The following is a 14588-nucleotide window of genomic DNA, read 5'->3' on the forward strand; positions in this document are numbered from 1 at the left end:
GTCTAAGAAAGATGAAAACGTATATCTGTACAAAAATTTGTGTGCAAGTGTTCGTATCAAGCATTATTCATAATAGCTAGAAATAGGAAGAACTGAAATGTTTATTGACTGATGCATGGAAAAATAAAATGGGGACTATCCATACAGTGGGATATTCAGCAGTGAAAAGGAGTGAAGTACTGGTGCTACTGAAAAAGGGTGAGCCGGTCACAAGAGGCCACATGGTCTGTGTTTCCGTTTATATGAAATGTCCAGAGCAGGCAAATCTATAGGCAGGAAGTAGACTAGTGGCTCCCAGGGCGGGAAGGAGAAGGGAAAGGGGATTGACTGCTGACAGGTACAGGGTTTCTTTCCGGGATGTTGCCGTTAGTGATGATGGTTGTACAACTCCAGATGTATTAAAAGCCAATGAAGTATACACTTGACATGGGTGAATCGTGTGGTGTGTGAAATACCTGAATAAGGTTGTTCTAGAGAGAAATAGGATGAGTGTAGTTACCGAATAAGAACAGTTTTTAAAAAACTGAATGGACTTAGTTTTGTGAAGTACAAAAAAAAAGGAAAGAAGGAGGGAAGGAAAAGAAAAGCAGAAAGAAAAAGAAATTTCCCTCAGGACCGAGGGAAATCCTAAAGCCTAGCAAGGGCTGTGAGCAGAGGGGGAGGCCTAACGGGAGAAAGACCATCTGGGGTGTGGATTGGCTGTGGAGCTAAGACACAGCCCTGGGGCCATTGGGTGGGACTGGGGGAGACCCTGGAGGGTTTGTCTGTGTGGAGAGGACGGGGTGCTCTAGAGGGCTGGGCTGTGTTCATGATGGAATCTGTCACGTGGGAGAGAACGCTGGCCAGCTCTCCATGTAAAGGATGGAGGGAAAAGCCCTTGATCGTGTTGCGATGATCATGAATTCAGTGTGGATCTCCCCTGGTGTGTTCTTTTTCTTCAGATCGGGAAGGACCACTCCCTGAACTTTGACCCCTGCTGCATCAGCTACTTTACTAAAGGGGAGTACATTTTGCTGGGGGGGTCAGACAAGCAAGTGTCCCTTTTCACCAAGGATGGTGTGCGGCTCGGGGCCGTTGGGGAGCAGGCCTCCTGGGTGTGGACGTGTAAAGTGAAGCCCGACTCCAACTACGTGGTGAGAAGGGGGAGTTGGTTGGTTGGTTGGGCCACCGCCCGAGTAGTCAGTGAACGTAGGCCGTGTTTAGCCAGTCAGACCACTGACGTTTGTTCCTGACAGGCAGGTCTGTCTCCACAGAGGACTGAGGACTGATAGGCTCATTCTCCACAGGTGGTAGGCTGCCAGGATGGCACCATCTCCTTCTACCAGCTGATTTTCAGCACAGTCCACGGGCTCTACAAAGACCGCTATGCCTACAGGGACAGCATGACCGACGTCATCGTGCAGCACCTGGTCACCGAGCAGAAAGGTGGGCGGCGGGCACGGCCCCCCTGCCCACCAGATGCCGGGGAGAGGGGCAGGTCGACAGGGCTGCTCACGGGGCAAGTGAGACGGCAGGGTGTGTTGCTCCTTGGTGTTCCGGACACATGCTGGACCACCGGGTCTTGCTCTTTTGTGTGGCAGGAGCGTGGAGAGGGTATTGATGTCTTTGAAGCAATGAACCCTCTCTCCAAAAACAAAAATTTGCAGCTAATGCTAAGGGCAAATGGACTGCCTGGCTAAGTGAAGACAGCATATAACAAGTCAGAGCCAGGGGCTGGGTGACGTGCATGGGTCTCTGCGGACCTGTGTCCTCTCTGATCACAGTCCCTTCTGGGGTACTTCTCCCCCAGCTCCATGTCCACTCACCTCCTCGTTGGTGCTCCCCCAGAGAGAAGGAGGCAGTGGGTTGCACGGGCTTGGTCAGAAGGCCAGGCTTCCAGGCCTCAGGTAGCCAGTCCCTTCCTCTGTCCACCCAAGTGGCTGTGCTGGTTCAGTGGGCTGAGAATCTGCTTATTTCAAGGGCATTCATTTGCAGGTGTCCCGGCCACAGCGCATTGTGGAGGCCTGTGGGGGGGGGTCCAGGTCGAGGGGTGTCTTGCAGAGTCAGGTGGCATCCTCTGGTCCCCCACCGGGGAGCACCTCTGATGGAAGACCCCAGCTGCGATGCTGAGGGTGCAGCGGGTCAGGCGGTGCCCCGCTATCCTTGCTGAGGGACTTTCTCCACCTGTAGCACGAGCGTGAGACCCTAGTGCGTGCCAGAAACTGCCTTTGGCTCCCTGTTGGCAAGAGTGCTGGGTGGCGAGTGTCCAGAGCTGTGGGCAGTTACCCAGACCTGTTCATGACCATCAGGGGCTATTAGTGCCATTCAGAGATTTACCTTCAGCAAGCGATGGTGGCACAAAGACTTCTACTTTGCACACTCAGATGTAAGCTCGGGGCCACAAAGATTTGTATGCGACTCAGTGTTTAGCAGAGTTGATTGCGTATTAGACACTCTGTAAAGGTTTTTTGATGAGTGTGTCTCCTTTAATTGCCACTACCATTAAGTAAATGATGGCTTTTAATTTCTCTGCCTTCTCCCTTACCTAATAGCCTCTTATTTGAGCTGGGTTTTTTTTTTTTTCCCCATTTCACAGTTCGGATAAAATGCAAAGAACTTGTCAAGAAAATTGCCATCTACAAGAATCGATTAGCAATCCAACTGCCCGAGAAGATCCTCATCTACGAGCTGTACTCTGAGGACTCGCTGGACATGCGGTACCGGGTGAGAGAGAAGATTGCCAAGAAGTTCGAGTGCAACCTCCTGGTGGTGTGTGCCGACCACGTCATCCTCTGTCAGGTGGGCGCCAGCGGCTCAGGGGGCGGGCTGCGTCCGCTCCATCCTCCCCCTGGGAGTGGGGCACCCACCTCCTGGCTCTAGAGCTGGTTGCTGGAAGAAAGCCCCTTTCCATCAAGCTCAGTGGCTGTTCATTGCTTTCATGCTTATTGGCATGTGGAGGGGTTAGACTCTACCAGAAAGCCATGGGCTATAAACTGGAGAATACGGGGACTACCCTGTTGGTCTTCCCAAGTGGCACTAGTGGTAAAGAACCCACCTGCCCGTGCAAGAGACTCACGTAAGAGATATGGGCTCGATCCCTGGGTCGGGAAGATCTCCCAGTGAAGGAAATGGCAACCCACTCCAGCAATCTTTTCTGGAGAATCCCATGGACAGAGGAGCCTGGCAGGCTATAGTCCACAGGGTTGCAAAGAGTCGGACACGACTGAAAGGACTGAGCCCTCTTGGTCCAGTGCTTAGGACTCTGCATTCTCGTTGCTGAGGGCCCGGGTTCAATCCCTGGGAGGGGAACTAAGATCCTATAAGACTCAAGGCTCAAAACAAAAAAACTGAAGTACTCACTTTTGTATTGCACAAAGCACTTTGTTGAACTGGGATTGTATATATTTTAATGACTTGAAGCATACATTGATATCCCACAAAATGAAGATCAATGTCGTTTTGGTAAATGTATACACACAGAAATTTATGCTCACTTTCAGTTAAGCAACAAAAAAATTTATGATATCAACTCAAAATAGTAAAGGAAGTTTTACTTCCTGAGAATTTTTTTGACAAAAAAAGATTTGTCAACTTAGAGCTTCCTAGAAGCTGTCTAGGTTGATGCCAGGAATGCTTGGGGAGACCGTAAGAGAAGTCCAGCCCAGCCGGTTTCCTGGAAGTAGAGGTGGATTTGGTTTTGCAAAACTAGGCCTGTTGGAATGGATAAAATGGAAGAAATCCTGTAGGAATCACATATGTAAGATACTATTTTAAAAATCTCTCTAAAAATCTCGAATTAAGGCAGGTTAGGGGTTGTTGTTGTTATTTAGTCACCAAGCCATGTCTGCCTCTGTGGCCCCACAGACTGTAGCCCTCCAAGCTCCTCTATCCATGGGACTGTCCAGGCAAGAATGCTGGAGTGGGTGGTTGTGCGCTCCTCCAGGGGATCTTCCGGACCCAGGGATCGAACTCGCGTCTGTTGTGTTGCAGCTGGATTTTTTACCATTGAGCCACCTGGGAAGCCCAAGGGTAGGGGTACCACAGGTTATAGACGTCCTTCTGGGTGCAGCCCCTGGCTGTGGCTACCCGGAGGTCTGTTGAAGGTGGAGGCTGAGCTGGGCTCCACGGGAAGGCTTGTGTGAAGCTGCCAGGCACGGGGTCTAGATGGGTTCAGTGGGAACAGAGTGTGGAGGTAGTTTGCACCCTGTAGGCGCAGGCAGACCTCCTTGGGCGCCCAGGCACGGCACCTGGAGCTGCGCTTGTTTTCTAGGAGAGGCGGCTCCAGTGCCTGTCCTTCAGCGGTGTGAAGGAGCGGGAGTGGCAGATGGAGTCTCTCATTCGCTACATTAAGGTGATCGGCGGCCCCCCAGGAAGGGAGGGTTTGCTGGTCGGCCTGAAGAATGGACAGGTGAGTGCGCCCTCCCGTCTCCCATTAGGCCAGTAATCTGCAGGCAGACACAGGCAGCCAGACTAGTGCTGACCCTGAGGTGGGTTCCCGGAGCAAGCAAAGGGCTCCCCCGCTACATCCCCACCCCTTGCCCCACAGGCACGTTGGAGGGCAGCCCGGGATCCTGTTTTATGTGGCCAGCGTCAAGCCAGAGCCGCGGTGGCTTCCACTGAGCATGCCACGTTCTGGCAGAGTTGGCTCTGCAGTCTCTGGGCTGCCATGGAGGCTTCGTGGATTTAAGGTCACCCAGGAGGTGGGAGACTTGGAGATTCAGTTTCAGTGTCTTCACAGAGAGGGAGATGGAGCTCATTCCTTAGGTCAGATGCCTGTTAGAACAGTGAATGGGTCAAGGAATGTGTTCTAGCTTGCAACTCAGAGGGTGTTAGTCCTCAGGTTATTACCAGGTGTTTCAAGGAAAATGGGCCCTATGTTCAAAGAAAGGTGGAAAATCTAGGTTACAAAAAGTTGAACAGATTTGTGTGTGTGTTCTTTGCTCAAAAGAAGAAAGTTCTAAGTGGGTTACATGGAAATTTGAAAGGGAAAATATAACTGCATAAGCCTGAGAGCCAAGCTGTCTAGCAGATGGCTGTGGCTGAGGCTTGTTAGGCCTTTCCTGGGGCTGAAAGTCGTAGGGGATGAGATTAGCAGAGGCTGCAGAGTGTCAACATCAGTGAAGGAGAGCTGGCTTCTCCTCTCGTCAGCTGTCGCTTCCAGTGCAAGACTGGAGAGCTTGGGCTCTGGGCAGGTGAACCTGGGGCCGTGTGCATGCTTAGCAGCTCACGAGCTGTATGACCCTGAGCAAGTCACTTCAATCTCTGAGGCTGAGTTTACAAATGAGAGTCCCACATGTTTCACAGCCCATGTTTCACAGGACTGTCAAACACAGTCAGTAACTGGTAGCTGTTTCCATCCTCCTCCCCATCCTTCCTGTCCTCTTCACCATCCTCCCCATCCTCCTCCCCATCCTTCCCATCCTCCCCATCCTCCTCATCTCCTCACCATCCTCCCCATCTTCCCCATCCTCACCAACATCCTCATCATCCGCCCTATCATCCTCACCATCCTCCCCATCCTCCTCACCATCTTCCCCCTCTTCCTCACCATTCTCCCCATCATCCTCACCATCCTCCCCACATCTTCACCTTCCTTGCCAAAATCCTCACCATCCTCCCATCCTCCTCATCATCATCCTCCCCATCCTCCCCACCATCCTCCCCATCCTCCCCACCATCCTCCCCATCCTCCCCATCATCATCACCATCCTCCCTATCCTCCTCACCATCCTCCCCATCATCCTCACCATTCCCCTCCCCATCCTCCCCATCCTCCTCATCATTCTCCTCCCCATCCTCCCCATCATGCTCCCCATCCTCCCCATCATCTTCACCTTCCTTGCCATCCTCCCCATCATCCTCACCATCCTCCCCATCATCCTCACCATTCTCCTCCCCATCCTCCCCATCCTCCTCATCATTCTCCTCCCCATCCTTCCCATCATGCTCCCCATCCTCCCCATCATTCACCTCCCCATCCTCCCCATCATGCTCTCCATCCTCCCCATATCCTCACCATCCTCCCCATCATCTTCACCTTCCTTGCCATCCTCCCCATCCTCCTCACCATCCTCCCCATATCCTCACCATCCTCCCCATCATCTTCACCTTCCTTGCCATCTTCCCCATCATCCTCACCATCCTCCCCATCATCCTCACCATCCTCCTCCTCATCCTCCCCATCATGCTCACCATCCTCCCCATCATCCTGACCATCCTCCCCATCCTCCTCACCATCCTTCCCGTCCTCCCCATGATCCTCACCATCCTCGCCATCATCCTGACCATCCACACCATCCTCCTCACCACCTCCCCATCATCGTCACCATTTTCACCATCCTCCCCATCATCTTCACCTTCCTTGCCATCCTCCCCATCCTCCCCATCATCATCACCATCCTCCCCATCCTCCTTACCATCCTCCCCATCCTCCTTACCATCCTCTCCATCCTCCTCACCATCCTCCCCATCCTCCTCACCATCGTCCCATCCTCCCCGTCCTCCTCCCCATCCTCACCATCATCACCATCATCCTCTTCTTGCTGTGGTTACACTGGAAGTCTGTCTGTTTACAGGAGCCTTTTCCTGTATGAGTTTGTGACTCAGCTCTCGCTCTATGCTGTCCTCTAATCCTTCATTTTGGGCAATGTTGTTAACCGTCCCCGGTCAAGCAGACCTTCGAGTGAGTCGGTCGTGTCTCGGGGGCTGCCGCTACGTAGGCACCCTCTGATGGGCAACACTTCTGGTCCCTGTGGGAAACCCCCCTCCCTTCCCTCTTCTCTGCACAGAGCCTCTGGTGAAGTTAGTGCCGGTGGGTCTTATAGAACACATGGGGTTCCAGCAACGTGCCGCTGTTCCAGGGTCTTGTGGCCATGGTTACTCACGCTTTCCCCTCTGAAATTCTGCCAGATCCTCAAGATCTTCGTGGACAATCTCTTCGCCATCGTCCTGCTGAAGCAGGCCACCGCTGTGCGCTGCCTGGACATGAGTGCCTCCCGCAACAAGTTGGCCGTGGTGGACGAGAACGACATGTGCCTGGTGTACGACATTCACACCAAGGAGCTGCTCTTTCAGGTGACCCCCGGAGTGCTCAGGACAGGGCCCTTGGGTTAGAGACCCTCCCCTCACTTCCCAGCCCCTGCAGGAGGGGCCCTGGGGGAGCAGGGAGGTGCAGAAGCACAGAGTCCGAGAGCCCTGGCCCAGCGCGCCCCATGCCCACGAGCTGCAGGAGTTGGCTGAGCCGTGTGGGCTTCGGTGTCCACACTGGGAAGATGGGCCAGTTATACCTTTCTCATAAGATCACTGTGAGCAGTAAGTGAGTAATAATAAGTCTCAGTGGGGCCCGTGTGGGCTCTCCGTACGTGGGTTAACGTGAAGATGATTCTTGGGAAAAGTCTGCTTCTCACGGACCGGAGGCCCGCCTACGCCTGCGATTGCCCTGAGACGCAGTAAGGGAACAGGACCAGTTTTGTCACCTGAAAGAAGGGCGGGGAGGGGGGGCCCTCCCTCTGCCATTTCACAGGGGTGCCCCGGAGCCAGCAGATGTGGAGTGTTTGACGGGGTAGGCACTGCTTATACAACGCCTAGGCTGGAGGAAGTGTCACCGGAGGAAAGGGCCCACAGGCTCCATGCCCAGTGCTGGCTGGCTTTCTGCTGGACTGGGCGCTGCGCTTTGCCTCTCGAGGGCTTTGTAAGTGGTCAAGGCCATTTGCCTGAAGCGAGTTCCCCACAGAGCTGAACCCTCCCCTGACTGGCTTCCTCAGCTGCTGCGGCTTTCCCTGTGTGGTGGGCAGAGTGAGGTCTTTTCATCAGGGTGCTCTGTCCTTGGCAGTGGCATTAACACGGCAGAGGGGTGCTGCCTCAGATTGGGAAGGGGATGCCTGGCTGTCGCTGGGCTGAAGCGACTCCGTTATAGCTACTCACCCTCATCACTGGGAGCCAGAGTGGTTTCGAGGAAAGAAAAAGCACAGGGTTTATCTTCAGACAGACCTGCCTCCACCCCTGCTTTCATCGCTTACTGTGCGATCTCGAGCAAGTCAGTGAACCTCTCTGAGCCTCAGTTGTTCTTTACCTCTAAAATGCAAGTAGTACTTGCCTTCTCCCAGAATTGCTGCAGGGCTAAACAAGGTGCCGTAGAACCTGGCTCAGCGCCTGGCACAAACGAGGGCCCTCGGTGTTGCTTCTCTTCTCCCCAGACTCAGCGCCCACGGCCGCAGGTGTCACTGGGTTAGCAGGGCCCCAGTTGTGAGTCTACAGCTGAGCCTCAACAGGAGTGGAGGACCCTGTGCCCTTCCCAGCCCCCGCTGAGGCTCTGCAGGAGGCAGAGGGGAGGTGATTCTCCAAGCTGCCAGGAGACACGGACGTTCCCCGCTACCTCTTTCTCCTCTCTGCTGCCCCGGCCCCTGCAAACAGAAAACACATACATTGTTTTTTCCTCATTATGAAAGTAATCCATGTTCATTATAACAGGTTCTAGGCAGAAAGGGATGAATATCTGCTGGTCCCTGGGGCTCCAGAGCTGAGCAGAAAACTTTGAGGAGAAGTGAAGGGCAGGGATGCCTCCTGGGGTGACTGTAATCTTGTTGTTCAGTTGCTAAGTTATGTCCAACTGTCTGTGATCCCATGGACTACAGCATGCCAGGCTTCCCTGTCCTTCACCATCTCTTGGAATTTGCTCAAACTCAGGTCCTTTGATTCAGTGATGCCATCCAACCATCTCATCCTCTGTTGACCCCTTCTCCTTCTGCCCTCAATCTGTCCCGCCTCAGGGTCTTTTTGCAATGAGTTGGCTCTTCGCATCAGGTGACCAGAGCATTGGAGCTTCAGCTTCAGTCTTTCTAATGAATAATTTGGGGTTAATTTCCTTTAGTATTGACTAGTTGGATCTCCCTGCTTTCCAAGGGACTTTCAAGAGTCTTCTCCAGCACTACAGTTCTAAAGCATCAATTCTTTGGCTTGCAGCCTTCTTTATGGTCCAACTCTCACATCCATACACAGCTACTGGCAAAACTGTAGCCTTGACTAGACGGACCTTTCTCGGCAAGGTGCTGTCTCTGCTCTTTAATACACTGTCTAGGTTTGTCATAGCTTTTCTTCCAAGGAGCAGTGCCATTTAATTTCGTGGCTGCAGTCACCATCTGCAGTAATTTTGGAGCCCAAGAAAGTAAAATCTCACTATTCCCATTGTTTCCCCATCTATTTGCCATGAAGTGATGGGACCAGATGCCATGATCTTAGTTTTTTGAATATTGAGTTTTAAGCTGGCTTTTTCACTGTCCTCTTTCACCTTTATCAGAAGGCTCTTTAGTTCCTCTCCACTTTCTTCCTTTTGAGTGGTATCATCTGTGTATCTGAGGTTGTTGATATTTGTCTCAGCAGTTTTGATTCCAGCTTGTGCTTCATCCAGCCTGGCCTTTTGTATGATATACTCTGCATATGAGTTAAATAAGCAGAGTGACAATATAGAGCCTTGATACACTCCTTTCCCAATTATGAACCAGTCTGTTATTCTAAGTCCAGTTCTAACTGTTGCTTCTTGACCTGCATACAGGTTTCTCAGGGGACAGGTAAGGTGGTCTGGTATTCCTGTCTCTTTAAGAATTTTCTACAGTTTGTTGTGATCCACAGGCTTTAGCGTAGTCTATGAAGCAGAAGTAGATGTTTTTCTGGAATTCCCCTGCTTTTTCTGTGATCCAGCAGATGTTGGCAACTTGACCTTTCGTTCCTCTGCCTTTTCCAAATCCAGCTCGTACATTTTAAAGTTCTTTATTCATGTACTGTTGAAACTTAGCTTGAAGGATTTTACATGTGTGGATTGTCAGCACAGAGACAATGTATTATTTTCTACTTTTAAAATGACTCACTGTTCTCTTTCTTATTATAAAAAACAATAGACATTCATGACCAAAAGAAAATTTGAGGCAAACAAAAAAATATAGGAAATAAAAAATTATCCACAATCTCATCTACCCTCAAACAATCAGTGGTGATTGTTTGGGATCTATCCCTTTAAACCTTCTTCCGTGACTAGCTTTGTTTATTCATTCTTTACTAGAACTAGATCCCACTTTGCTGATTTTCCCACTTCCTATGTAATGATTAATCTTTGGGGATAATTTTTCAGAAGTGATGCTTACCTGAAGAATTCCAGCGCACGCAGTGCAGAGAGGAGCTTGCTCCTCCTCTGTGCTGTCCATTTTGTGTCTGATCCCTTCTTCCCTGACCTTCCCTACAACCCATGTTAGCAGCTTAGTGTGGTTCAGGCTTTTGGGAGCCAGTCCCTGGCCGAGTGTAGGAGTGGAGCCATCCCCTCACCGTCCATTGCCCACAGGAGCCCAACGCCAACAGCGTGGCCTGGAACACCCAGTGTGAGGACATGCTCTGCTTCTCGGGCGGCGGCTATCTCAACATCAAGGCCAGCACCTTCCCGGTGCACCAGCAGAAGCTGCAGGGCTTCGTGGTCGGCTACAACGGCTCCAAGATCTTCTGCCTCCACGTTTTCTCCATGTCGGCCGTGGAGGTGCCACAGGTAGTCCGGCACCCTGTCTGCCCCCCACCAGGGCAGGGCCTAGGAGCCCGGGGACAGCCAGGGAGGGAGTGGAGAGGAGACAGGGTGGAGAGACAGGCGTGGCAGCCACGGTCAGGCGGGAGGTGCTCTGGACCTGAACCTGAGCCCCGTCTCCACCCTTTGCAACCTCTGGGTGTCTTTGGGCAAGCAGCTCAGCCTCCCTGAGCCTCCATGTCTTTCTGATTGCCCTCTCCTGGAAGGGACAGAGAAGGTATGGAAGGTCGTTTGGCAGCAGACAGCGTGTTTCACTGAGAGCCATGCATACAGCTTGTGAGATCTTAGTTTCCCAGCCAGGGATCGAACCTGGGCCCTGGCAGTGAAAGCACTGACTCCTAATCACTGCTGTGCTGTGCTTAGTTGCTCAGTCATGTCCGACTCTCTGTGACCCTGTGGACTGTAGCCCGCCAGGCTCCTCTGTCCATGGGATTCTCCAGGCCAGAATACTGGAGTGGGTTGACATGCCCTCCTCCAGGGGATCTTCCCAACCCAGGGATTTAACCCAGGTCTCCCGCATTACAGAAGGATTCTTTACTGTCTGAGCCGCCAGGGAAGCCCAAGAATACTGGAGTGGGTAGCCGAACCCTTCTTCAAGATATCTTCCCAACCCAGGGATTGAACCAGGATCTCTTGCATTGCAGGTGGATCCCTTACCAGCTGAGCCACCAGGGAAACCCTCTAATCACTGGACTTCCAGGGAATTCCCGGGAATCACTCTTTATTTATTCACTTTTTGCTGCTCTGGGCCTTCATTGCTGCGTGAGCACCTCTCTAGTTGCGGCAAGCGAGGGCTGCTCTCTCACTGAGGCGCAGGGGCGTCTCTTGTTCCAGAACATGGGCTCCAGGGCATTTGGGCTTCTGTGGTTGCGGCTTCCAGGCTCTAGAGCACAGGCTCAGTAGTTGGGGTTCACAGGCTTAGTTGCTTCTCAGTATCTGGGATCTTCCTGGACCAGGGATTGAACCCATGTCTCCTGTATTGGCAGGCAGATTTTTCACTACTGAGCCACCAGGGACGCCCCCTCCCTAGCGTCATCTGAAATATTGTAGAATGTATGCCCCTAGACCATTTCTATATGTCTATATAATAGATGCATAGTACACTCTTCTGAGTATATGATTTTATGTAAACATTTTGAAACAAAAGTGCAACCATACTGTAAATACTGTTTGCTCCTGGAGATGAAACCTCAGCTTTACCATATTTTCACTGAATACGGATTTTAAATAAGAGAGAGAGACTTTTCACCTCCCCTCACCTCTGTCTTCTAGTTAACCTGATTTTACACGTTTGCAGACCCATCACTTTGTAGGCGTTATTGGCCGTCAGCTAGCAATTGGGCTTTTCCACCCAGCAATCTAGTGGAAACATGGCTCCACATGAGTAAATGTGCTTCTCTAGCATTTAGAATACTGAGATGATTGTTGAGTCACATGTAATCGGAGGAAATCAGACAGAGATCCTTTGTAACCACTTGCCGAGGTGACCTCGCTGGTAGCAGTTGGCAGAACCACAGTACAAAATCACCTCCAGCCCACGAGGACCCTAACCACACTGGCTTCCTGCGGCCCCATTGGTTTTTACTTTTTAATTTAATTTACTTAATTTTCTTCGTCCATGCCGGGTCCTCGTCGCCGCCGCACAGGCTTTTCTCGAGCTGCGGAGAGCAGGGGCCCCTGTCTAGTTGGCAGTGCGTGGGCTTCTCATTCTGGGGGCTCCTCTTGTTGCGGGGCCCAGGCCCAGGCGTCGTGGCTCCCGGGCTCTAGAGCACAGACAGGCTCAGTCGCTGTGGCACATGGGGGTCTTCCCAGGTCAGGGATCGAGCCCGTGTCTCCTGCGTTGGCGGGCGTGTTCTTCACCACCGATCCAGGAGGCCCTGCCGCCTTGTCCTGATGACTGCTTTCTGTCCCGTCACACGATGTCCACAACACACTCAGCCAGTTGGACAGTCATGCTGTTTACAGCTTCTTTGCTCCTGTAGGTGGTGGGCATCTTCCCAGCCAGGTCTTTGCACCAGTCCCAATATAGCTCTGTGGTATACTTTCCCCAGAGTGAAAATTGCTGGGTCAAAGGTCACGGCCATGTGGAGGATTTGTAGACATGTCTCCAGATTGCCCTTCGCCCGGGCTCCGTCAGTCGGCGCCTCCTCCAGACACCCCACCTTCACTCACGCTCTCTGCCTTGGCTCTTTTTTCTTTTGCTGTGCCAGGCGGCATGTGACATCCTAGTCCCACCAGCCAGGGATCAGACTCACCCCCCCTGCACTGGAAGCACAGCGTCTCAACCACTGGGCCACTGGGGAAGTCCCTTGGCTTCTTGTACAGGGCGGGGCTGGGGCCTGCTTCTCGCTCTAAACTGACGATGACACCCTTGTTACTGACTGCTTTGGGAATGAATAGAGCCTGACACAGAGCAATTATTCAGTACATGGTAGTGGAATTCAGATCTGAGGAAAAGAAGAAAGCCAAAGAAAGGAGGGGAGAGATGGGTGGAATCGGGGCAGAAGGAGGGGCAAGAACCCCTCCCCCCACAGGACCTTTTCCCCGCAGCCCTCGACTGCCCCCCAGCCCGTGCCCTGGCCCCACAGCTGCTAGAAACTCAGCCTTCCTCCATCGAGCAGACAGGCCACGCTGAAAGTTTTCCTCCAGCGCTGCTGCCCTGACCTCGAAGATAATAGTTTGTTGCTCCCTGATTGTGGCCAGCCCAGAGGAGCTGGAGGGGCGGCCCTGGGCGCCTCTGCCAAGGCCTGCAGATTCAGGAGCCGGGGCCCCCATGGCCGCACCAGGGCCGTCCTGCTGACGCAGCAGCTCGGAGCTGCCAGGGGTCAGGAGAGGCAGCCCCAAGACAAAGGCGATTTATCTGTCACCCCTGCCTCCAGCCGGCTTGTGGTTTTGGCCTAGAGGCGAGGGAGAAAGCAGCAGGCCCGCTCTGGGGATTTCTGGTTTCCTTTCGAAATTGACATCATCTTGTGCAAGAACGGGTTCGTCAGGGCTGCCAAGTAGAGCAGCGAGCCCCAGATGGGTCCGGCTCCTTGGGGCGGTGGTGACTTCATGCTTGGAATGCGACAGTGAGATCGCTCAGAGCTCAGAGGGCATTTGTTCGGTTTGAATCCTTTTAAAACTCCTGTTCTCAGATGGCGCCTCCCAGGCCACCCCGTGTCTTAACCATGGCTTCTGTGCTCAGTTGGTCATCCATGTCTCGTCCCACCCTCAAGGGGCTCCACCTGGGGGGCCCTTGAGGGGAGACAACTAGCTTTGAGTTCTGACCCTGCCCCCTAACCAGCCACGGCCTGGAGCAGCCCCTTGCCCTCTGTGCAGTGGAGCTCAATGCATCCATCTTTCAAATTTTGTCTGGCCCAATTCCTATTATTCTTCTCGATCTTTAAATAGCAAACACTATAAAACAACTAAATTGGAACAAAGGTGGTCTACCAGAGGACTTTAGAAAGGAAAGCTCCTTGTTCTTGGGGAGTGTGCGGAGGCTTCTGCAAGGTGGTAACACTTGATCTGAGCCCTAATGTGTTCTGTGCTGAGAAGTGCGGCGCGGAAGGGAGCAGGCTCACTTTCTCCCGGCACCTTCCCGTTTTCAAAGTGCCGGTTGCCAGTGGGCTGGGCAGGGCATGGCAACAGAAGCTGATCTGTTGACCCCAAATCCCTCAGCGAGGATGTGGGCTCGCCAGGCCAGGATTCTAGCCCGACCGCTCCCAGTTTCACACCCTGCTGGCCGCCTCCAAGGGAGGAGAGCTGGGTGGGGCGGCCAGGCGGAAAAGGTGAGCCTTCAGCAGCAATCTTGCTGTTAGTTTCCTTCAATCTGAAGCTAAAAAAACAGGACAGGAAATTTCAAAGATAAAGGCCCCGAATGGAGAAAACAGCACTTCCAGCTCCACATTTGGGAACGATTAGCACAGAAGTGCTGGCTGATTGATGTCCCCTGCCCAGGAGGCCCCAGCAGGGGCAGCGCCTCAGCCCCACTTGCTGGCCTTTTGCTGTGGAAGCGCCCCCGGCCCAGCCCCAGGGCTTCTGCGTTCCACTTCTGGGCCCTTAACAG

At 52.8% G+C, this 14588-nt stretch overlaps 1 protein-coding gene across 3 annotated transcripts in view; it reads left to right on the forward strand.

Moving 5' to 3' along the window:
* IFT122 (intraflagellar transport 122) overlaps positions 1–14588 on the forward strand; it is a 66364-nt gene that overhangs the window by 23226 nt on the left and 28550 nt on the right. For all 3 annotated transcript variants that reach the window (XM_040246739.1, XM_040246740.1, XM_040246741.1), the window contains 6 exons: positions 942–1133; positions 1287–1425; positions 2576–2778; positions 4250–4387; positions 6889–7053; positions 10310–10507. In XM_040246739.1, coding sequence (XP_040102673.1) covers positions 942–1133; positions 1287–1425; positions 2576–2778; positions 4250–4387; positions 6889–7053; positions 10310–10507 — 1035 coding nt within the window. The remainder of the gene's footprint in view (positions 1–941; positions 1134–1286; positions 1426–2575; positions 2779–4249; positions 4388–6888; positions 7054–10309; positions 10508–14588) is intronic.

The sequence above is a fragment of the Oryx dammah genome, unplaced genomic scaffold (genome assembly GCF_014754425.2).
Source record: "Oryx dammah isolate SB20612 unplaced genomic scaffold, SCBI_Odam_1.1 HiC_scaffold_9, whole genome shotgun sequence".
Classification (NCBI taxonomy): Eukaryota; Metazoa; Chordata; class Mammalia; order Artiodactyla; family Bovidae; genus Oryx; species Oryx dammah.